The 25,521-nt window shown below is 48.4% G+C and overlaps 1 protein-coding gene across 2 annotated transcripts in view; it reads left to right on the top strand.

Annotated features, from left to right (window-relative positions):
- The window catches only part of LOC115126541 (electrogenic sodium bicarbonate cotransporter 4-like), a 112,211-nt gene extending 86,690 nt beyond the window's left edge, over window positions 1-25,521 (top strand). The window contains exons 13-26 of one of the 2 annotated variants that reach the window (XM_065017378.1): window positions 3,183-3,357; window positions 5,322-5,455; window positions 7,621-7,801; window positions 7,899-7,989; window positions 9,061-9,092; window positions 9,321-9,512; window positions 10,244-10,357; window positions 12,734-12,895; window positions 13,087-13,265; window positions 21,133-21,205; window positions 21,295-21,363; window positions 21,447-21,620; window positions 21,741-21,914; window positions 23,018-25,521. In XM_065017378.1, coding sequence (XP_064873450.1) covers window positions 3,183-3,357; window positions 5,322-5,455; window positions 7,621-7,801; window positions 7,899-7,989; window positions 9,061-9,092; window positions 9,321-9,512; window positions 10,244-10,357; window positions 12,734-12,895; window positions 13,087-13,265; window positions 21,133-21,205; window positions 21,295-21,363; window positions 21,447-21,620; window positions 21,741-21,914; window positions 23,018-23,140 — 1,873 coding nt within the window. In that variant the 3' untranslated portion in view covers window positions 23,141-25,521. Of the gene's footprint in view, window positions 1-3,182; window positions 3,358-5,321; window positions 5,456-7,620; window positions 7,802-7,898; window positions 7,990-9,060; window positions 9,093-9,320; window positions 9,513-10,243; window positions 10,358-12,733; window positions 12,896-13,086; window positions 13,266-21,132; window positions 21,206-21,294; window positions 21,364-21,446; window positions 21,621-21,740; window positions 21,915-22,054; window positions 22,683-23,017 lie in introns of those variants that run through there. The other variant, XM_065017379.1, reaches the window with a different exon arrangement.

A 25,521-nucleotide genomic window follows, 5' to 3' on the forward strand; every position in this document is an offset into this window, starting at 1 on the left:
AGAGAACTGGGAGAACTCGGAGCGATGGGAGAACGGAGAGCACTGGGAGAACCGGGAGCGATGGGAGAACTGGGAGAACGGAGAGAACTGGGAGAACCGGGAGCGATGGGAGAACTGGGAGAACTGGGAGAACTGGGAGAACTGTCAGCGATGGGAGAACTGTCAGCGATGGGAGAACTGGGAGCGATGGGAGAACTGGGAGAACTGGGAGAACTGGCAGCGTTGGGAGAACTGGGAGAACTGGGAGCGATGGGAGAACTGGGAGCGATGGGAGAACTGGGAGAACTGGGAGAACTGGGAGTGATGGGAGAACTGGGAGCAATGGGAGACCTGGGAGCGATGGGAGACCTGGGAGCGATGGGAGACCTGGGAGAACTGGGAGAACTGAGAGAACTGGGAGAACTGGGAGCGATGGGAGAACTGGGTGAACTGGGAGAACTGGGTGAACTGGGAGCAATGGGAGAACTGGGAGAGACGGGAGAACTGGGAGAACTGGGAGCAATGGGAGAACTGGGAGAACTGGGAGTGATGGGAGTGATGGGAGAACTGAGAGAACTGGGAGCGATGGGAGAACTGGGAGAACTGGGAGAACTGAGAGAACTGGGAGAACTGGAAGAACTGGGAGAACTGGGAGGCCTGGGAGAACAGGGAGCGATGGGAGAACTGAGAGAACTGGGAGAACTGAGAGAACTGGGAGAACTCGGAGCGATGGGAGAACTGGGAGAACTGAGAGAACTGGGAGAACTGGAAGACCTGGGAGAACTGGAAGAACTGGGAGAACTGGAAGAACTGGGAGAACTGGAAGAACTGGGAGAACTGGGAGAACTGAGAGAACTGGGAGAACTGGCAGCGATGGGAGAACTGGCAACGATGGGAGAACTGGGAGCGATGGGAGAACTGGGAGAACGGAGAGAACTGGGAGAACTGGGAGCGATGGGAGGACTGGGAGAACTGAGAGAACTGGGAGAACTGGAAGAACTGAGAGAACTGGGAACGATGGGAGAACTGGGAGAACTGGGAGCGATGGGAGAACTGGGAGAACTGGGAGAACTGGCAGCGTTGGGAGAACTGGGAGAACTGAGAGAACTGGGAGAACTCGGAGCGATGGGAGAACTGGGAGAACGGAGAGAACTGGGAGAACCTGGAGCGATGGGAGAACTGGGAGAACGGAGAGAACTGGGAGAACCGGGAGCGATGGGAGAACTGGGAGAGCTGGGAGAACTGGGAGAACTGTCAGCGATGGGAGAACTGTCAGCGATGGGAGAACTGGGAGCGATGGGAGAACTGGGAGCGATGGGAGAACTGGGAGAACTGGCAGCGTTGGGAGAACTGGGAGCGATGGGAGAACTGGGAGCGATGGGAGAACTGGGAGAACGGAGAGAACTGGGAGCGATGGGAGAACTGGGAGAACTGGGAGCGATGGGAGAACTGGGAGAACTGGGAGAACTGGGAGAACGGAGAGAACTGGGAGAACTGGGAGAACGGAGAGAACTGGGAGCGATGGGAGAACTGGGAGAACTGGGAGTGATGGGAGAACTGGGAGAGCTGGAAGAACTGAGAGAACTGGGAGAACTGAGAGACCTGGGAGAACAGGGAGCGATGGGAGAACTGAGAGAATTTGGAGAACTGGGAGAACTGAGAGAACTGGGAGAACTCGGAGCGATGGGAGAACTGGGAAAACGGAGAGAACTGGGAGAACCGGGAGCGATGGGAGAACTGGGAGAACTGTCAGCGATGGGAGAACTGTCAGCGATGGGAGAACTGGGAGCGATGGGAGCGATGGGAGAACTGAGAGAACTGGGAGTGATGGGAGAACTGGGTGAACTGGGAGCGATGGGAGAACTGGGAGAACTGGGAGCGATGGGAGACCTGGGAGCGATGGGAGAACTGGGAGCGATGGGAGAACTGGGAGAACTGGGAGAACTGAGAGAACTGGGAGAACTGGAAGAACTGAGAGAACTGGTAATGATGGGAGAACTGGGAGCGATGGGAGAACTGGGAGAACTGGCAGCGTTGGCAGAACTGGGAGAACTGGGAGCGACGGGAGAACTGGGAGCGATGGGAGAACTGGGAGAACTGGGAGAACGGAGAGAACTGGGAGCGATGGGAGAACTGGGAGCGATTGGAGAACTGGGAGCGATTGGAGAACTGGGAGCGATTGGAGAACTGGGAGCGATTTGAGAACTGGGAGCGATTGGAGAACTGGGAGCGATTGGAGAACTGGGAGCGATTTGAGAACTGGGAGCGATTGGAGAACTGGGAGCGATTGGAGAACTGGGAGCGATTTGAGAACTGGGAGCGATTTGAGAACTGGCGAGCGATTTGAGAACTGGGAGCGATGGGAGAACTGGAAGCGATGGGAGAACTGGGAGAACTGGGAGAACGGAGAGAACTGGGAGCGATGGGAGAACTGGGAGCGATGGGAGAACTGGGAGAACGGAGAGAACTGGGAGCGACGGGAGAACTGGGAGCGATGGGAGAACTGGGAGAACTGGGAGAACGGAGAGAACTGGGAGCGATGGGAGAACTGGGAGCGATGGGAGAACTGGGAGAACTGGGAGAACGGAGAGAACTGGGAGCGATGGGAGAACTGGGAGCGATTGGAGAACTGGGAGCGATTGGAGAGGGGCTTTGTGGTGCATTACTCCTGATTTTGTGGATTTTGACTCAGTTCAATGTAAAAGTAGAGTCAGCGATATGACGTAGATCAGTGCCGCCTCTGCCTATTTGCAGACTACGTGCTGAGCTTACTGCCCCCGACAAAAACAAAATTACATTTAGGAAGTTTATCAATTATATTGACAAGATGGTTGAGTGACCGCTCTAACAATGGAAATACATGTACACAAAGATGGAAGGCAGACAAGAGGAGACGAGATCAGGAGGGGCCATTCTAGCCAATGAGAGGGCAGATACACGTGTGAACAGGCACAACTCCGATATAAAGTTTTTATATTTTAAGTTGCCAAAATGCCACGTGCATCCACTTATACCATTGCTGTTATAACAACAGCGGTGCTGCTTGTGGCAACGGCATTTTGCTGAACCTACCTTTCATACAACTTATTTATCCTTCATTATGCTATCCCTCAAGGGGACTCCAACCCTGACTCCAGCCTGCTTTCAGGCTGCTTTCAGAGTCAATAAGAGTGGATGGAGTCACCTCTGTGTGCGTTCCCCAGGTTCTGTGGAGGCCTGTGGCTGGACATTAAGAGGAAGGTTCCGTGGATCCTTAGTGATTTCTCCCAGGGATTCCACATCCAGTCCATCTCTGCTGTGCTGTTCATCTACCTGGGCTGCATCACTAACGCCATCACCTTTGGAGGCCTGCTGGGAGATGCCACAGACAACTACCAGGTACACACACACACACACACACACACACACACACACACACACACACACACACACACACACACACACACACACACACACACACACACACACAGTGGGGCAAAAAAGTATTTAGTCAGCCACCAATTGTGCAAGTTCTCCCACTTAAAAAGATGAGAGAGGCCTGTAATTTTCATCATAGGTACACTTCAACTATGACAGACAAAATGAGGGGGAAAGAATCCAGAAAATCACATTGTAGGATTTTTTATTAATTTATTTGCAAATTATGGTGGAAAATAAGTATTTGGTCAATAACAAAAGTTTATCTCAATACTTTGTTATATACCCTTTGTTGGCAATGACATAGGTCAAACGTTTTCTGTAAGTCTTCACAAGGTTTTCACACACTGTTGCTGGTATTTTGGCCCATTCCTCCATGCATATCTCCTCTAGAGCAGTGATGTTTTGGGGCTGTTGCTGGGCAACACGGACTTTCAACTCCCTCCAAAGATTTTCTATGGGGTTGAGATCTGGAGACTGGCTAGGCCACTCCGGGACCTTGAAATGCTTCTTACGAAGCCACTCCTTCGCTGCCCGGGCGGTGTGTTTGGGATCATTGTCATGCTGAAAGACCCAGCCACGTTTCATCTTCAATGCCCTTGCTGATGTAAGGAGGTTTTCACTCAAAATCTCACGATACATGGCCCCATTCATTCTTTCCTTTACACGAATCAGTCGTCCTGGTCCCTTTGCAGAAAAACAGCCCCAAAGCATGATGTTTCCACCCCCATGCTTCACAGTAGGTATGGTGTTCTTTGGATGCAACTCTGCATTCTTTGTCCTCCAAACACGACGAGTTGAGTTTTTACCAAAAAGTTCTATTTTGGTTTCATCTGACCATATGACATTCTCCCAATCTTCTTCTGGATCATCCAAATGCTCTCTAGCAAACTTCAGACGGGCCTGGACATGTACTGGCTTAAGCAGGGGGACACGTCTGGCACTGCAGGATTTGAGTCCCTGTCGGCATAGTGTGTTACTGATGGTAGGCTTTGTTACTTTGGTCCCAGCTCTCTGCAGGTCATTCAATAGGACCCCCCGTGTGGTTCTGGGATTTTTGCTCATCGTTCTTGTGATCATTTTGACCCCACGGGGTGAGATCTTGCGTGGAGCCCCAGATCGAGGGAGATCATCAGTGGTCTTGTATGTCTTCCATTTCCTAATAATTGCTCCCACAGTTGATTTCTTAAAACCAAGCTGCTTACCTATTGCAGATTTAGTCTTCCCAGCCTGGTACAGGTCTACAATTTTGTTTCTGGTGACCTTTGACAGCCCTTTGGTCTTGGCCATAGTGGAGTTTGGAGTGTGACTGTTTGAGGTTGTGGACAGGTGTCTTTTATACTGATAACAAGTTCAAACAGGTGCCATTGATACAGGTAACAAGTGGAGGACAGAGGAGCCTCTCAAAGAAGAAGTTACAGGTCTGTGAGAGCCAGAAATCTTGCTTGTTTGTAGGTGACCAAATACTTATTTTCCACCATAATTTGCAATTAAATTCATAAAAAATCCTACAATGTGATTTTCTGGATTTTTTTTCTAATTTTGTCTGTCATAGTTGAAGTGTACCTATGATGAAAATTACAGGCCTCTCTCATATTTTTAAGTGGGAGGACTTGCACAATTGGTGGCTGACTAAATACCTTTTTGCCCCACTGTATGTATGTGTGTGTGTGTGTGTGTGAGTATATATAGGTGTGTGTGTGTGTGAGTATGTATTTTTTGCCCCACTGTATACACACACACACACACACACACACACACACACACACACACACACACACACACACACACACACACACACACACACACACACACACACACACACACACACACACACACTTGTCTTATCTCCTACTCTCTCTCTCCCCTTCCCCCTTTCTCCCTCAATCCCCCCCCCCCCCCCCCACTCTTGCTCTCTGTGCCAGGGTGTGATGGAGAGTTTCCTAGGTACAGCGTTAGCAGGTACAGTGTTCTGTCTGTTAGGAGGTCAACCTCTCATCATCCTCAGTTCCACTGGACCCATCCTCATCTTTGAGAAACTGCTCTACGAGTTCTGCAAGTGAGCCATACGTACGCACACACACACACACACACACACACACACACACACACACACACACACACACACACACACACACACACACACACACACACACACACACACACACACACACACACTATCTGTCGGATACTTGTTTCATGCACTTTTATTTAATTATTTTATTTTATTTACCCTTTATTAACTAGGAAAGTCAGTTAATAACAAATTCTTATTTACAATGACAGCCTACCAAAGGCAAAGGTCCTCCTCCGGGGACGGGGGCTGGGATAAAAAATACAAAATAAATACAGTATACATATAGGACAAACCACACATCACAACAACAGAGACAACACAGCATTATTATAAAGAGAGACCTAAGACAACTGTCACGAACCAAGAGAGACCTAAGACAACTGTCACGAACCTTGCTGAAGATGGTGCCTCTTCCTGTTCGGGCGGTGCTCAGCGGTCGTCTCACCGGCCTATTAGCTACCATCGATTCCCTTTCCGTTTGTTTTGGGTTATTGGGTAATTGGGTACACCTGTTTTGTATTAGGGTTTGTTTGTAGGGTATTTAAGGGCACTAGGCCCGCTGGGTATTTGTCCGGGCTTGTTTGTGTTACTCTGTGTTTGATGGTGTGAGTTATTCGTATATTTATTCTCCGGACTATTTTGTCCTGTTGTTTGGACTGGCAACTTATATACGCCCTGTGTGTTGGCGTGACTGTTTTGTTGCGCTGGGGAATACATTTGAAAGAAAGACTGAACTCTGCTCTCTGCGCCTGATTCCACCCACCACTCCTAGTTGATCGTAACAATAACAACATAGCAAGGCAGCAACACATGACAACACAGCATGGTAGCAACACAAGATAACAACAACATGGTAGCAACAAAACATGGTAGCAGCACAAAACATGGTGCAAACATTATTGGGCACAGTCAACAGCACAAAGGGCAAGAAGGTAGAGACAACAGTACATCACACAAAGCAGCTACAACTGTCAGTAAGAGTTTCCATGATTGAGTCTTTGAATGAAGAGTGAGATAAAACTGCCCAGTTTGAGTGTTTGTTGCAGCTCGTTCCAGTCGATGGCTGCAGCTTCCTGAAAAGAGGAGCGACCCAGGGATGTGTGTGCTTTGGGAACCTTTAACAGAATGTGACTGGCAGAATGGGTGTTGTATGTGGAGGATGAGGGCTGCAGTAGATATCTCAGACGGGTTTTATAAATAAGCATCAACCAGTGGGTCTTGCGACAGGTATACAGAGATGGATTTGTTTACAGAGGAGTATAGAGTGCAGTGATGTGTCCTATAAGGAGCATTGGTGGCAAAACTGATGGCCGAATGATAAAGAACATCTAGCCGCTCGAGAGCACCCTCTATAAATTATGTCTCTGTAATCTAGCATGGGTAGGATGGTCATCTGAATCAGGGTTAGTTTGGCAGCTGAGGTGAAAGAGGAGCGATTACGATAGAGGAAACCAAGTCTAGATTTAACTTTAGCCTGCAGCTTTGATATGTGCTGAGAGAAGGACAGTGTATCGTCTAGCCATACTCCCAAGTAGTCACCTTTTATGAGGTGACTTCCTCAAGCTCTAAACCCTCAGAGGTAGTAATGACAGCTCTGGGAGGAGGGGCATTCTTCTTACCAAACCACATGACCTTTGTTTTGGAGATGTTCTAAACAGGGTTAAGGGCAGAGAAAGCTTTTTGGACACTAAGAAAGCTTTGTTGTAGAGCGTTTAACACAAAATCTGGGGAGGGGCCAGCTGAGTATAAGACTGTATCATCTGCATATAAATGGATGAGAGAGCTTCCTGCTGCCTGAGCTATGTTGTTGATGTAAATTGAGAAGCATGGGGCCTAGGATCGAGCCTTGGGGTACTCCCTTGGTGACATGCAGTAGCATGCAGACTGTCTGACTTTATACACTGCACTCTTTGAGAGTTAAGTTAACAAACCAGCCCAAAGACCCCTCAGAGACACCAATACTCCTTAGCCGGCCCACAAGAATAGAATTGTCTACCATATCAAAAGCTTTGGCCAAGTCAATAAAAATAGCAGCACACTATTGCGTAGAATCAAGGGCAATGGTGACATGATTGAGGACCTTTAAGGTTCCTTAACTTAGTTCCTTTCTTCTGATACTGACTGGTTAGTGTGTATCTGTGTCCCAGGTCTAACACTATAGATTATATGGAGCTGCGTCTGTGGATTGGTCTCCACTCCTGTCTGCAGTGTCTGATCCTGGTCGCCACGGACGCCAGTTACATCATCAAATACATCACACGCTTCACTGAGGAGGGCTTCTCCAGCCTCATCTCCTTCATCTTCATCTCTGATGCCATTAAGAAGATGGTGGGGTTACACACACACACACACACACACACACACACACACACACACACACACACACACACAATGTCTTAACTGTCTATGTAACGTGTAACTACAGGTGGGATCCTTCAAGTACTACCCTATCAACCGTGGCTTCAAGCCTGACTACGTTACCTCATACAAGTGTGAATGTATCGCACCAGACCAGGGTGAGCCTTTCTCCTCCTCTCCCTCCTCCTTATCCTCCACTCTCTCTCCCTCCTCCTTCTCCCCTTTTTATTCTCCCTCCTCCTTCTACTGTACTTCCTCTCCCTCTCCCCCCTCCTTTCTCCTCCTTCTCCTCCTCTCCCTCTCCTTCTCCTCCTCCCCCCTCCTTCTACTCTTCCTCCTCTCCCTCATCCTTCTACTGCTCTTCCTCTCCCTCCTCCTTCTCCTCCTCTTCCCTTATACTCTTCCTCCTCTCCCTCCTCCTTCTCCTCCTCTTCCCTTATACTCTTCCTCCTCTCCCTCATCCTTCTACTGCTCTTCCTCTCCCTCCTCTCCCTCCTCATTCTACTGCTCTTCCTCTCCCTCCTCCCCTCTCTCCTCCTTCTCCTCCTCTCTCTCCTCCTCTCTCTCCTCCTTCTCCTCCTCTCCCTCTCCCACCTCCTTATACTCTTCTTCCTCACCCTCCTCCTTCTACTGATCCTCCTCTCCCTCGTCATTCTCTTTTGGGAGCTTAACTAGACCTCACACATGAAGTGCACTATTGCCATCTGCAGGACAGTTTAAGGAGTGCACATCCTTGACAGCCCTATAATTTGGTAAGTGTATAAACTACTGTTTGTGTTCTCTTTCCTAACTACTGTAACTGATGTGTGTGCTGTCTGTTTCTGCCTCTCTGTCTCTCTCTCCCTCTCTCTCTCTCTCTCTCTCTCTCTCTCTCTCTCTCTCTCTTTTTTTTTCTCTCTGTTTCTGCCTCGGTCTCTCTCTCTCTGTCTCTCTGTCTATGTCTCTCACTCTCTGTCTCTCTCTCTCTGTTTCTGCCTCTGTGTCTCTCTCTATGTCTCTCTCTCTCTCTGTTTTCTCTCTCTCTGCCTGTCTCTCTCTCTGTTTCTGCCGCTCTATCTATCTCTCGCTGGCTGCTATCTGAGTGAGTATACCTCGACAGCTACAGCATGCTACAAACCTGTCTTGTTACCATGCAACTGGCATCATGTAATCTAGCTGGGGCACCTGACGTCTCTCTATCCCTGTCTCTCTTTCTCTAACAGCCCCTGCAATGGGTTTGAATGTTTCAGTTCCACTAGCGGACGATAACATGACTGATTTGGTAAGTGGCTTGGGAACTAACAATCTACAGGGACAGTCTGCATGTGGTCCAAATAGACTTAACATAGTAGGACTTACCATAGTCACAGGACTTAGTGGCAGGTCTCTACACTAGCAGCTCTGTGCTGTCTGTCCGCTTCCATGTCCGCACTACTCTGTATTCTCTCTTCCCTTGTTATTCTACTCTTTCTCTCTATTCTCTCCACCCCCACCCCACCCCTCTCTGTAGTATAACATAACAGGTCTGGACTGGAGTCAGCTGAGTAAGAAGGAGTGTGTGAAGTATGGCGGCACCCTGTTGGGAAACACCTGTAAGTACGTCCCTGACCTGGCCCTCATGTCCTTCATCCTGTTCTTCGGGACCTACTCCATGACCGTCTCACTCAAGAAGTTCAAGACCAGCCGGTACTTCCCCACCATGGTGAGACACAGAGGGCCATAGAACATGAGACATGGGATGCAGGGGACAGAGGACATGGGGGACATACGGGACAGAGGACACAGGGGGACAGAGGACACAGAGGACACAGGGGACACAGGGGTACATAGGAGACATGGGACTTGTGGAAACAGGGACACAGGGGGCAGAGGACACGTGGACAGAAGACACAGGGGGACCTTTATGTTTTTTGTCTAATGGGTCGGAAGCTTAAACTGAACTCCTTCCCTTTTCTTGGCTGCCAACTCCCCCCTCTCCCGTACCCCCCCTCCTGTCCATGCCCCTCCTCTTCCTGTCTGTGCTCCAGTGCCGCTCCCTGATTGGTGATTTCTCGATCATCATCTCAATCCTGGTATTCTGTCGGATAGACTACCTGTTAGGGCTGGAGACACCCAAACTGCATGTGCCCACTGAAATCAAGATCCTCTCGTCCCCTCATCCCTCGCTCCATCTCTCCCTCTCTCTCGTTTTTCCTATTTCTCTCCCTCTTTATCTCTTCCTTCTTCCTGAAATGATTAGGAATAAAACTTCACTTTTCAAGTGAGTAATATTGAGACATTAACATACTGACACTTTCTTCTCTGTTTTATTTCATCTCTCTCTCCTGGTTGTGTATTTGTTTTGTACCTTTGTCTCTCCATCTCTACCACCCCTCTGTTTGTCTGTCTGTTTCCCTTTTTGTTTCTTGTCTGTCTGTGTGTGGGCGGGCCTAGCTGAGGAAGCTGATCAGTGATTTCTCCATCTTCATGTCAATCATGACGTTTGTGGGTCTGGATATGCTTGTAGGGCTGGACACACCCAAACTAATCGTACCCACAGAGTTTAAGGTATTTCTAACCATTAACCCAATATGTGTGTGTGTGTGATTCACAGATGCATGCATTCTGTAATTCAATCTCTGTTTGTAGGTGTATGTCTGTGAGTTGCATGTGTCTTTTTGTCAGATTTAGTGACTCATGTAGTTTTGATTTGACTGTGTAAACTGCATGGTTGATGTGAATGTTTTTAGCACCACACAGGGCTTAGTGAAAGAGGACAACAGTGTCTCATTGTGACTCAAATCAAATTCCATTTTAATTGGCACATGCTTCGTAAACAACAGGTGTAGACTGGTAGTAAAATGCTTACTTACTGGTCCTTTTCCAATAATTAAAAATAAAGATACATTTTGTTAAATATAAATATAAATAAATGTTAAATATAAATAGCGGCACGAGGAATACATAATAACAATAATAAGTCAAAATAAGATGGCAGGGAGCTCAGCCCCAGTGATGCAGCTGTACAACTTTGTGAGGACCTGGTGGCCCGTGACAAATATTTTCAGCCTCCTGAGGAGGAAGAGGCGCTGCCATGGCCTCTTCACAACTGTGTGGGTGTGTGCGGCCCATTTTAATTCCTTAGTGATGTGGACACCGAGGATCCTGAAGCTCTCGACCTGCTCTACTACAGCCCCATCAATCTGGATGGGGGCGTGCTCAGCCCTCCGTTTCCTGTAGCCCACGATCAGATCCTTTGTCATGCTGACATTGAGGGAGAGGTTGTTGTCCCTATAGGCTGCCTCATCGTTGTCAGTGATCAGTTCTACCACCGTCGTGTCAACAAACGGTGCTGAAGTCATGCGCAGCCACATAGTCGAGTGTAACGGCTGTCGTGGGGTGAAGAAGGTGAGGACCAAGGTGCAGCGTGGTACGTGTTCATCTTTATTTATGAATTGAACACTGAATGAAAAAACAACAAAAGAGAATGAACAAAACCGAAACAGTTCTGTCTGGTACAGAATACAAAAACAGAAAACAACTACCCACAAACACAGGTGGGAACAGGCTACCTAAGTATGGTTCCCAATCAGAGACAACGATTGACAGCTGCCTCTGATTGGGAACCATACCAGGCCAAACACATAGAAATACAACACACAGAACAAAACAAAGAATGAAAAACATAGAATGCCCACCCCAACTCACGCCCTGACCAAACCAAAACAGAGACATAAAAAAGGAACTAAGGTCAGGACGTGACAGTACCCCCCCAAAGGTGCGGACTCCAGCCGCAAAACCTGAACCTATAGGGGAGGGTCTGGATGGGCATTTCACTGCGGTGGCGGCTCTGGTGCGGGGCGTAGACCCCACTCCACCTTAGTCTTGGCCCACTTAGGTGGCGCCTCTGGAGTGGCGACCCTCGCCGCAGACTCCGAACTGGGGACCCTTACCGCGGGTCCCAAACAGGATTGAGACTCTAGCGGCGCCGGACAGGCGGGAGACTCTGGCGGCACCGGAGTCTCCCGCTAGGGCTGGTGCCGTATAACCCGGGCCGGGGAGACGCACTGGAGACCAGATGCGCTGAGCCAGCATCATCCCTCCTGGCTCGATGCCCACTATAGCCCGGCCGATTCAAGGAGCTGCGATGTAGCGCACCGGGCTATGCGTGCGCACTGGGGACACTGTGCGCTTCACCTCATAACACGGTGCCTGCCCGGTCACTCTCTCGCCACGGTAAGCATGGGTAGTTGGCTCAGGTCTCCTACCTGACTCCCGGTGTGCCCCCCCCAAAAACAAATTCTGGGGCTGCCTCTCATGCACGTTACCTCGAGCCAATTCCTTGTAGTGTCGCCGCTCCGCTCTAGCTGCCTCCAGCTCCTCTTTCGGACGGCGATACTCTCCCGGCTGTGCCCAGGGTCCCTTGCCGTCCAATATTTCCTCCCATGTCCAGGAGTCCATTACACGCTGCTTGGTCCTTTGGTGGTGGGTAGTTCTGTAACGGCTGTCGTGGGGTGGGTACTTCTGTAACGGCTGTCATGGGGTGAAGAAGGTGAGGACCAAGGTGCAGCGTGGTACGTGTTCATCACATAGAAATACAACACACAGAACAAAAAAAGAATGAAAAACATAGAATGCCCACCCCAACTCACGCCCCAACCAAACCAAAACAGAGACATAAAAAAGGAACTAAGGTCAGGACGTGGCATCGAGGGTGAACAGGGAGTACAGGAGCGGACTAAGCCCACACCCCTGAGGGACCTCCGTGTGGAGGGTCAGTGTGGTGGATGTGTTGGGGGTGGCCCATCAGGAAGTCCAGGACACAGTTTCATAGGCATTGTTCAGTCCCAGGGTCCTGACTTTAGTGATGAGCTTGCAGGGTGAATAAAGGTTAAATAAATATGTGTGTGTGTGTGTGTGCGTGCGTGCGTGCGTGTTGTGTAGCCGACGCGTCCAGACCGTGGCTGGTTGGTGATGCCGTTTGGTAAGAACCCGTGGTGGGTGTACGTGGCCAGTGCCGTTCCTGCTCTCCTGGTCACCATCCTCATCTTCATGGACCAACAGATCAGCGCTGTCATCGTCAACCGCAAAGAGAACAAACTCAAGGTACAGTACGACCGCAATTATAACACAACAGAACACAGAAACATACTTACTTACTTACTCGTTATAAGTCTTCTAAAAATCTAAACACAACCATTCTATACCCATAAACACAACAGCAAAACAGAACACAAACTGCAGATAAAAACTCTTGAACGTTACCTCACCCCACCTTTTCTCTCCCCCTCCAACAGAAAGGTTGTGGGTACCATCTGGACCTGTTCTGGGTGGGTATTCTGATGGCAGTGTGTTCCTTTCTGGGCCTGCCCTGGTACGTGGCTGCCACTGTCATCTCCATCGCCCACATCGACTCTCTGAAGATGGAGAGTGAGTCCAGCGCCCCAGGAGAGCAGCCCCAGTTCCTGGGAGTCAGGTAAGGAGAGGTTGGGGGAGGGGTTAGGGGTGTGAGTGAGTGTGTGTGGGGGAGCTTAACATTGTTGTCATGTATTGCTCACCAGGTGCCCTTAGAGAGTTCCTCAATGAGCCTGACACCTTGATAAGCTAATTTCCTGACGATGGCTCACCGTGCTTTGTACTTGGCGTTTTCAACCTTCCAACTCTTTCTTTCCCGTTCCTTACCTCTTTTTACCTCACTCTTTCCCAGTCCTTTCCCACTCATAAGTCAGGCTGTTTGCCTACTAACCTCACTGCCACCCCCTCCAGGTCTCTGATCACTACTTTGTTTCCTTTTCCTCTCCTCCAACCCTAGCCACTCAGACTCTACCCAGATGCAGATGAGGGAGACTCCCAATTAATCAGAATATTGCTGGTCTGCAGTGGTGTAAAGTACTGAAGTAAAAATACTTTAAAGTACTAGTTAAGTCGTTTTGGGGGGTATCTGTACTTTACTTTACTATTTTTTATTTTTTACAACTTTTACTCCACTACATTCTTAAAGAAAATAATGTACTTTTTACTCCATACATTTTCCCTGACACCCAAAAGTACTCGTTACATTTTGAATGCTTAGCAGGACAGGAAAATTGTCCAAGAGTAAATCCCTGGTCATCCCTACTGCATCTGATCTGGCGGACTCACTAAACACAAATGCTTCATTTGTAAAATATGTTTTAGTGTTGGGGTGTGCCCCTGACTATTCATACATTTAATAAACAATAAAATTATGTCATCTGGTTTGCTTAATAAAAGGGAATTTGGAATGACTTATACTTTTACTTTTGATACTTAGTATATTTTAGCAACGATATTTACTTTTACTCAAGTATCACAATTGGATACTTTTCCCACCACTGCCCAGATGGTCATGCGCCATCGCAATCTTTGCTTTCTCTCTCACACTACTCTCTTCTCTTCTATCCTATTATCTGTCCCTTCTGCTAAATCCTTCTCCCTCCTGTCTCCTGATTCTGCCTCATCGACCCTACTCTCCTCCCTTACAGCATCCTATGACTCGTATTGTCCTCTTTCCTCCCGGCCGGCTCGGCCCTCCTGTCCTGCTCTGAGCTTACAGAAGAGGGCTGCGGGCAGCGGAGCAAAAATGGAGGAAAACTAAACTTCCGTAGGACCTATCATCCTTTCACAATGCCAAGCGTCGCCTGGAGTGGTGTGAAGCCTGCCAACATTGGACTCTGGAGTAGTGCGTTCTCTGGAGTGATGAATCACGCTTCACCATCTGGCAGTCTGACCGAAAAATCTGGGATTGGCAAATCCCAGGAGAACGCCACCTCCCCCAATGCATAGTGACACATAGTTTTCACTGCTCCAGAGTCCAATGGTGGCGAGCTTTACACCACTCCAGCCAATGCTTGGTATTGCGCATGGTGATCATTGACTTGTGTGCGGCTACTCGGGCCATGGAAACCCATTTCATGAAGCTTCTGATGAACAGTTATTTTGTTGATGTTGCTTCCAGAGGCAGTTTGGAACTCGGTAGTGAGTGTTTCAACCAAGGACAGATGAGTTTTACGCGCTACACGCTTCAGCACTCTGTGATCCCGTTCTGTGACCTTGTGTGGCCTACCACTTCGCAGTTGAGGCGTTGTTGCTCCTAGGCATTTCCACTTCAAAATTACAGCCCTTACAGTTGACCGAGGCAGCACTAGCAGGGAAGTAGTGGCATCCTATGACGGTGCCACGTCGAAAGTCACTGAGCTTTTAGGGTGGATCAGCTTAATATTGCGGAAAGAATGTTGCGTCCAATGTAATTGTCTACATAATTTCCAATCCCACAAATTTTTTGGGTAAATATATATATCCATACATGCATGCATATATATACACATATATACATACACATACCTATAGACATACATACTTTTTTAAAGAATATACCTTTATTATTATTCCCCGCAAACCCTACCGCCGATCCCCCAATTGAAGTAAACTAATAAACACTTCTGCTTCTACCTTCAATCCATACATCTTACACACATTCTACAGACACAGTCTACTTTACAATAGTTCTCTCTTGTTTGTTCTTAGTCCTTCCTCTATTTCTCTATTTCTGTTATTAGTCCCACCCTTCAGCTCCATTCAACCCCTCCCATCTATCTCTCAACATCATCCATTTCGGATTTCTACTTGCCATATATTTTTCAACTGTGCTGTGATGCTTCACAAAATAATTGAACCTTCCTATTCTCATAGCTTCTACAGATTGTAAATTAAAAATAAACATTTTTGCTAAAATAATTATTACTGTAACGGCTTTCTAATGGTGAAGGAGAGTCGGACCAAACTGCAGCGTGTCTATTGCGATTCATCTTTAATGAACAAACGTAACACATGACAAAACACTAACACTACAAAACAATAAACGAAACGAAAACCGAAAACAGCCTATACAAGTGTCTACTAACCTCTAACAAGGACATCAAGACACACAGGACAATCACCCACAATACAACCAAAGAATATGGCTGCCTAAATATGGTTCCCAATCAGAGACAACGAAAAACACCTGCCTCTGATTGAGAACCACTTCAGACAGCCATAGACTTATCTAGAACACCCCACTAGCTACAATCCCCCATATATACACACCACATACAAAAACCCATGCCACACCCTGGCCTGACCAAATAAATAAAGATAAACACAAAATACTTCGACCAGGGCGTGACAGAACCCCCCCCCCCTAAGGTGCGGACTCCCGAACGCACCTCAAAACAAATAGGGAGGGTCCGGGTGGGCGTCTGTCCATGGTGGCGGTTCCGGCATGGGACGTGGACCCCACTCAATTAATGTCTTAGTCCCCTCTCCTCGCGTCCCTGGATAGTCCACCCTCGCCGCCGACCATGGCCTAGTAGTCCTCACCCAGAAACCCACTGGATTGAGGAGCAGATCGGGACTGAGGGGCAGCTCGGGACTGAGGCAGCTCGGGACTGAGGGGAAGCTCGGGAGTGAGAGGAAGCTCGGGAGTGAGAGGAAGCTCGGGAGTGAGAGGAAGCTCGGGAGTGAGAGGAAGCTCGGGAGTGAGAGGAAGCTCGGGAGTGAGAGGAAGCTCGGGAGTGAGAGGAAGCTCGGGAGTGAGAGGAAGCTCAGGCAGGTTGATGGATCTACCAGATCCTGGCTGGCTGGTGGTTCCGACAGATCCTGGCTGACTGGCAGATCCTGGCTGACTGGCGGATCCTGGCTGACTAGCGGTTCTGGCAGATCCTGGCCGACTGGCAGATCCTGGCTGACTGACGTATCCTGGCTGACAAGCGGATCTGGCAGATCCTGGCTGACTGGCGGATCCTGGCTGACTGGCGGATCCTGGCTGACTAGCGGTTCTGGCAGATCCTGGCTGACTGGCGGATCCTGGCTGATCCTGGCTGACTGGCGGATCCTGGCTGACTAGCGGATCTGGCAGATCCTGGCTGACTGGCACTTCTGGCGGATCCTGGCAGACTGGCGGATCCTGGCAGACTGGCGGATCCTGGCAGACTGGCGGATCCTGGCAGACTGGCGGATCTAACTGATCCTGGCAGACTGGCGGCACTGGTGGCGCTGGGCAGACTGGCGGCGCTGGGCAGACTGGTAGCTCAGGCAGCGCTGGGCAGACTGGCGGCACTGGGCAGACGGGTGGCTCAGACGGCGCTGGGCAGACTGGCGGCGCTGGGCAGACTGGCGACGCTGGGCAGACTGGCGACGCTGGGCCGACTGGGAGCACTGGCAACGCTGGGCAGACTGGCGGCGCTGGGCAGACTGGCGGCGCTGGGCAGACTGGCGGCGCTGGGCAGACTGGCGGCGCTGGGCAGACTGGCGGCGCTGGGCAGACTGGTGGCACTGGCGGCGCTGGGCAGACGGGTGGCTCAGACGGCGCTGGGCAGACGGGTAGCTCAGACGGCGCTGGGCAGACGGGTAGCTCAGACGGCGCTGGGCAGACGGGTAGCTCAGACGGCGCTGGGCAGACGGGTAGCTCAGACGGCGCTGGGCAGACGGGTAGCTCAGACGGCGCTGGGCAGACTGACAGCTCTGGATGCTTCATGCAGGCTGACAGCTCTGGCTGCGCTGAACAGAGGAGTACTGGTGCCTCTGGAATGAGGGGCTCTGGCGCCTCTGGCATGAGGGGCGGTAGCTCTGACAGCGCAGGCGGACAGCGCGGGAAGCTCCGGCAGCGGCGCGGACAGGCGGGACGCTCCGGCAGCGGCGCCGGACAGGCGGGAGGCTCCGGCAGCGGCGCCGGACAGGCGGGAGGCTCCGGCAGCTGCGCCGGACAGGCGGGAAGCTCCGGCAGCGGCGCCGGACAGGCGGGACGCTCCGGCAGCGGCGCCGGACAGGCGGGACGCTCCGGCAGCGGCGCCGGACAGGCGGGAAGCTCCGGCAGCGGCGCCGGACAGGCGGGACGCTCCGGCAGCGCTGGACAGGCGGGACACACTGTAGGCCTGATGCGTGGTGCTGGCACTGGAAGTAATGAACCGAGGACACGCACAGGAAGCCTGGTGCGGGGAGCTGCTACCGGAGGGCTGGGGTGTGGAGGTGGTACTGGATAGACCGGACCGTGCAGGCGCACTGGAGCACCGAGCCTGCCCAACCTTACCTGGCTCGATGCCCACTCTAGCCCGGCCGATACGAGGAGCTGGAATATACCGCACCGGGCTATGCACCCGCACTGGGGACACCGTGCGCACCACTGCATAACAAGGTGCCTGCCCGGTCTCTCTAGCCCCCCGGTAACCACAGGAAGTTAGCGTAGGTCTCCTACCTAGCGTAGCCATACTCCCTGTGAGCCCCCCCCCCCCCAATACATTTTTGGGGCTGACTCTCAGGCTTCCATCCGCTCTGCCGTGCTAGCTCCTCATAATGCCGCCTCTCTGCTTTTGCTGCCTCCAGCTCGGCTTTGGGGCGACAATAATCTCCAGGCTGATCCCAGGGTCCTTTACCGTCCAGTTCCTCCTCCCATGTCCATTTCTCCAGGTGGTGCAATCTCTCCCACTGTAGCTGCTGCTGCTCCTGCTGCTGCTGCCTCTGTTGCTTCTCCTGTGGCTCCTGCCTGTTGACACGCTGCTTGGTCCTGTGGTGGGTGATTCTGTAACGGCTTTCTAATGGTGAAGGAGAGTCGGACCAAACTGCAGCGTGTCTATTGCGATTCATCTTTAATGAACAAACGTAACACACGACAAAACACTAACACTACAAAACAATAAACGAAACGAAAACCGAAAACAGCCTATACAAGTGTCTACTAACCTCTAACAAGGACATCAAGACACACAGGACAATCACCCACAATACAACCAAAGAATATGGCTGCCTAAATATGGTTCCCAATCAGAGACAACGAAAAACACCTGCCTCTGATTGAGAACCACTTCAGACAGCCATAGACTTATCTAGAACACCCCACTAGCTACAATCCCCCATATATACACACCACATACAAAAACCCATGCCACACCCTGGCCTGACCAAATAAATAAAGATAAACACAAAATACTTCGACCAGGGCGTGACAATTACATTATTGATTGATTGACTATGGCTTTTCAAATCACCCAGTATTGCTATCTGTGGTGTTAGTTCTAGGCAAATGTTGCAATTCTTCAGCCATTCCTTGATCTGTGACCAAAAACGAGCTACATATGGACAATACCAAAATAAATTATCTAATGACTCTGCCTCCTCACAGCAGAATCTGCAGAGCTGGGAAGATTGTATCCCCCATATATATAACATTCTATTAGTTGCAAGAATTTTGTATAGTAATTTTATATTGAAAAAGTTTTGAATCCGGCGTTGTTTTGCATATCAATTCATAAACCATGTGCCATGGAATGGGCACATCGAAAATCTCCTCCCAACTATTTTGCAACTTATATGGCACAGCTGTCAGTTTTTTGGTCCTTAAATGAAATTGGTATATGTTTTTATTTATCACACTTTTCTTTAACCATTTATGTTCTTTAATACAGGGCCAACATACAAGTTCCTTACTTTTTCCCCTTCTACTTGCCTCTTCCATTTTTGTGGTAATGCTGCAATTAATTGGTTGTAATTTTGGGTAGAGCAGATATTTCCATATGTCTGTGTAGGCTGCATGTGTGACATAACTCCACCAGTCCTATTTATGATATCATTCACTAAAATGTACCTTTTTTAAACATTTTTTCGATAAATACAGTTTTTTTAATCAATTAGTATATTTGAATTTAACCACAATATTTGTTGTACTATTTGTTCCGTCCTTTCAGGTGGATTCAACTGAAATTGCAACCAACTTTCTAAGGCTTGTTTAAAAAATAAAGATATTTTGGAGATTATTTCCTTTTCAAACAACCGAAAGTGAGCAGGTGTAATCTGAATAAAGGGGAAAAGGCCCTTCCTGAATATAGGATGAGACATTCATACCAATTGACTAGAGAACCAGTTTGGATTTAAGTATAACTTTTGTATGACTGATGCCTTTAGTGAGAGGTCTAATGCTTTAATATTTAATCATTTCTGCCCACCGAATTCATATTCGTTATATAAATAGGCCCTTTTAATTTTATCTGGTTTGCCGTTCCAAATAAAATTAAATATTTTTTGTTCATATAATTTAAAAAGCAGGTCACTGGGTGTAGGCAAAACCATAAGCAAATAGGTCAACTGTGATATAACTAAGGAGTTAATCAGGGTGATTTTTCCACAAATAGACAGGTATTTTCCTTTCCATGGTAGCAAGATCTTATCTATTTTGCTAACTTTCTATAAAAATGTATTTATTTTCTTTCTTTTGGGATTTGTATACCGAGTATGTCCACATCTCCGTCAGGCCATTTAATTGGTACACTACATGGTAATGTAAAATGTGCATTTTTTAGTGATCCAATACGTAATATGGTACATTTATCATAATTTGGTTTTAATCCAGAGAGGATAGCAAAAGTATCTAGATCCTCTCAGAGGCCGTGGAGAGACTCCAATTGTGGTTTTAAAAGAAAACATGAATCATCAGCGTACAATGACACCTTAGTTTTTAGGCCACGGATTTCTAATCCCTTAATATTATTGTTTGATCTAATCTTAACAGCTAACATTTCGATGGCAATAATAAATAGATATGCCGATAGTGGACAACCTTGTTTTACTCCTCTAGATAGTTTAAAACTTTCTGAGATGTAGCCATTATTTACTATTTTACACCTAGGGTTACTATACATAATCCTAACCCATTTTATAAGAGATTCCCCAAAATTGAAATATTCTAAGCATTTATATATAAACTCCAGTCGTACTTTATCAAAAGCCTTTTCAAAATCAGCTATGAAAACCAGGCCTGGTGTCCCCCGATATTTCATAGTGTTCTATTGTTTCCAGTACTTGTCTTATATTATCTCCAATGTATCGTCCATGTAAAAAACCTGTCTGATTAGGATGAATAATATCTGACAATACTTTTTTAATTCTATGTGCCAAGAATTTTGCTACGATTTTTGCATCACAACCCTGAAGTGTAAGAGGTCTCCAATTTTTTAAATGGACTGGATCTTTATATATACCACTTGGGTCCTGTTTCAGTAATAATGATATCAGACCTTGTTGCGTGTCTGATAATCTACCATTTATATAGGAGTGGTTAAAACGGTCAGTGTTTATCTATGGAGATTGCATGGCTGTATGCTCAATTGTATATACCTGTCAGCAACAGGTGTGGCTGAAATAGCTGAATCCACTAATTTGAAGGGGTATCCACATACTTTGTATATATAGTGTATCTTAAGATGAATGCACTAACTGTAAGTCGTTCTGGATAAAAGCATCTGCTAAATGACTAAAATGTCAAATCTAAATGTGTGCGTGTCTGTGTGGTACAGGGAACAGAGGTTGACGGGTATTCTGGTGTTTGTCCTAAATGGAGTCTCCATCTTCCTAGCTCCTGTCCTGCAGGTGAGTCAGTGAGAGAATGGGCCTAACCGTCACATGCAGTGGGTGGTGTTGTGGAGGATTGTGTTAACCGGTATATTGTATTCCCCCAGTACATCCCCATGCCTGTTCTCTACGGTGTCTTCCTTTACATGGGAGTGGCCTCACTTGCTGGAATACAGGTACATTTCACGTGTGTGTGTGTGTGTGTGTGTGCGTGTGTTTGTATATGTGCTTACTCACCCTCCTCCTCTTTCCTTCCTAGTTCTGGGAACGTATAAAGCTGTACCTGATGCCAGCCAAGCACCAGCCAGACTTCTCCTTCCTGCGTCATGTTCCTCTGAGGAGGGTTCACCTGTTCACCCTGGTCCAGATCATCTGTCTGGCTGTCCTCTGGATCCTCAAGTCTACTGTCGCTGCCATCATCTTCCCTATCATGGTGTGTGTGTGTGTGTGTGTGTGTGTGTGTGTGTGTGTGTGTGTGTGTGTGTGTGTGTGTGTGTGTGTGTGTGTGTGTGTGTGTGTTGCATCGATTGATGGGGATAACCTCTGTTTGTAGATCCTGGGTCTGATGGTGGTGCGTAAGATGATGGACCTGATGTTCTCTCAACATGACTTGGCCTGGCTGGACGACATCCTGCCGGAGAAAGACAAGAAGAAGGAGAAAGGGGGGAAGAAAAAGAAAGACAACAAAAAGACCAAAGCAGCAGCAGAGACGGAGAGCGACGAGGAGGTAAGAGACGAGGAATAGCAGAAACACACACACACACAGTATCAGGCTGACAGTGTTTTGTGGTGTGTAGGACTGGCTCCATCTGTTGTGTTGAGTGTGTTATCTCTGACTAATATGTTTCTCCTTTCTCTGTCCCACAGTGTTGCTGAAAAGGCACTGTATAACACTTACTACTGTCTGTCTCATAGTCTGTCTCCACGTCTGTCTGTCTGTCTCGGCGTCTGTCTGTCTGTCTCGGCGTCTGTCTGTCTGGACGTCTGTCTGTCTGGACGTCTGTCTGTCTGTCTGGACGTCTGTCTGGACGTCTGTCTGTCTGTCTGTCTGTCTGTCTGGACGTCTGTCGGTCTCGACGTCTGTCTGTCTGTCTGTCTTGACGTCTGTCTGTCTGTCTGTCTGTCTCGACGTCTGTCTGTCTGGACGTCTGTCTGTCTCGACGTCTGTCTGTCTGTCTTGATGTCTTTCTCCTTCCAACTTTCACCTGCATGGTTCAATCCTCTCTGTGTATTATTTAAGCATTTAATTGCACCATTTACTGTTTACACTGTATCCTGTGCATATAATGAATAAACTTTGATTTGATGGTTGTGACGTTTTGCGCGTTCATGTCCGCGTATATTTGGGGCATCATCCCTCACGCCTCTGTTTAGCCACTCCCCTGATGGTTCCTCCTGCACGCTGATTGGTTCCCCCCTCTGTCACTCAGCCCAAGACTCCCCTCCCTCCTCCAGTGAAGATACTCATGGACACCATAGACCTGCCTAAAGACCCTGACCCCTCTGTAACCCCACCCACTCAGCCCCCCGTCTCTGGCTGGGAGTAAACCTCTCTTTTGAGATTAACCAAAGGAGTGACAACTGTTGTTTGTATTACTGTGATGTCATTGTTGTGCGACAGATGGAGCAGCTAGATTTATGTTATGATGTTGTGAGACACTGATGGTTTTATTATTTTTTTGTCTTCCTTCTCTCCTACCTCACCTGATTCTTCACTCTGCCATTCACCCCCTCCTATCTCTGTGTGTGTGTGTGCGCGCATGTGCGTGCGTGTATGTGTGTGTATGCCTATGTGCGTGTGTTGGCTTGTGTACGTGTCTGTGTGTACAGGAGAAGAACGTTTACTCTAGTGTGAATCCTGATAACATTGAGCTGGACCGCAGGTACTGTGTGCTCAAACTGCACGTCCCCTACAGTGACCTGATACAACCTGCCATCACACACACCGACTGAGGAGTACATGGCCAGCAGGACCACAACTACACACACACAACTACACACACACACACACACACACACACACACACACACACACACACACACACACACACACACACACACACACACACACACACACACACACACACACACACACACACACACACACACACACACACACACACACACACACACACACACACAATGCTGATACATTTCACTTGAAGGCATTCAGTTGTACAACTGACTAGGTATCCCCCTTTCCCTTCTGTACAATTACCGACACATGCTAGGAACCATTTAGCAAAGTTCCATTCACTATTAGCATTCTTTAGCACTGTTGTCACCTAAACATTTTATACACATTGAATTTCATATAAATATATACAAATATTCCATAAACTGTAGATATGATGTGCTATTTAACATGTAAACATATGTCTATTAGATTCAGTTGGATAGTAGTTATTGTATTATAAGTGTGTTATGCAACACCTCTACTCGTAAACATTGCATAAATCACTGTAGTGTCTGGTAGACATACCCAGACACATGGATCACATGCCATTCTGAACCTTAAGTCTACTGTCCAAAGCTGTTGGAGCATAAATCGCAGTGTGTGGACTGAGTCTTCTCTTCGTTCAAAATATTCTCTGAGCTCCAGCACCTACTCAAACCACTGGATGTTGTGTGTGTAATGTTTTTCTCTGCTATACTTTGGCCCTACTGTAGACGTGTTTGTGAGGGCAGACTGACAGTTGTTCAAATACCACAGCGCATGCACCTGAAAGCAAGGCAGAAGTAGTTTTTGTGTGTTTGTTTGTTTTGATGATGTCTTCCATGTGTTATTTATTCACCGTGTGCTGTGTGGTTTGTGGCAGCAACCTCTGTTGTACTAATGTAAAGACTCCTCTGAAGGCACAGTTGGCGAAGGAAGAGTTGTAATGTTATAGTAATACAATATTATTATGATTGAAAAAAAAAAGTATTTCACCCCCTTTTTCTCCTCAATTTCGTGATATCCAATTACGATCTTGTCTCATCGCTGCAACTCCCCAACGGGCTTGGTAGAGGTGAAGGTCGAGTCATGCGTTCTACGAAACATGACCCGCCAAACCGCGCTTCTAAACACCCGCCCGTTAAACCCGGAAGCCAGCTGCACCAGTGTGTCGGAGGAAACACCGTTCAACTGACGACCGAGGCGCCCGGCCCGCCACAAGGAGTCACTAGAGCGCAATGAGCCAAATAAACCCCCCCCGGCCAAACCCTCCCCTAACCCGGACGATGCTGGGCCAATTGTGCACTTCTGTATAGGACTCCTGTTCACAGTTGGTTGTCACACAGCCTGGAATCAAACCTGGGTCTGTAGTGACGCCTCAAGCACTGCAATGCAGTGCCTTAGACCACTGTGCCACTCGGTAGGCAGTAATACAATATTATAATACAATGTTAGTCTGACATCTGAGGGGTGGTGGTTGTCAGGAGTTCATTGGAGACACAATTCAGACCTGATCATTTACATATTTTATATTTTGGAATTATAAGACTTCTCTGATCTACAATGGGACAGTCATCCTCCCCCTTGTCAGTCCCAGCTGGTTTTGTCAGCCACTGCTCTCTCAAGACAAGTGAATTCTGGACCCATGTGTTTGTCTGGGACAATCAATGTTTGTCTGAGAAATACAGAAATAGGTATTTGGTTACCGGTACATATAGGTCATGAACCTGCTGCAGTACAGTAAGTCTAGTCTGTCTCACCTCACCCCCCTTCACCTCACCTCACCCCCCTTCACCTTACCTCACTTCAGCTCATCTCACCCCTTTTCACCTCACCTCACCTCACCCCCCTTCACCTCACCTCACCTCACCTCACCCCCCTTCATCTCACCTCACCTCACCCCCCTTCACCTCACCTCACCTCACCTCACCTCACCTCACCCCCTTCACCTCACCTCACCTCACCTCACCCCGTTTCACATCACCTCGCCCTTCACCTCACCTCGCCCCCAACCCAATCCGTTTACTTTTTGTCACAGTTCAAACTCACATCCTCCTCCAAATCTTTCTAACTACCCCATAACGTTCTTCTCCCGCTCTGTGTGTGTGTGTGTCTGTGTGCACGCACGTGTTCGTGCATGTGTGTCTGTTTTCCCCTTTGTAGTAATGTGTGCTCTTGCTCGTGTCAGTTAACACATTCTTGTCTGCATTGTAGTTCAGGGAGTATGGTTGAGAAGTGTGAAACTATGTTTGTTTGTGCTCACGAGACTGATTGCCTGTGCTCGTGACAGTGCATGTGTGTGTGTAACCTGGGCTGTTCCACCTGACTGTTCCTCCCTCAGAATTACTCTGCCCCCCCTCACCTGCCCACTCCCAGGTGAGCCTTACCCCCGGATCAT

This window comes from Oncorhynchus nerka, linkage group LG4 (assembly GCF_034236695.1).
Source record: "Oncorhynchus nerka isolate Pitt River linkage group LG4, Oner_Uvic_2.0, whole genome shotgun sequence".
In the NCBI taxonomy this organism is placed as follows: domain Eukaryota; kingdom Metazoa; phylum Chordata; class Actinopteri; order Salmoniformes; family Salmonidae; genus Oncorhynchus; species Oncorhynchus nerka.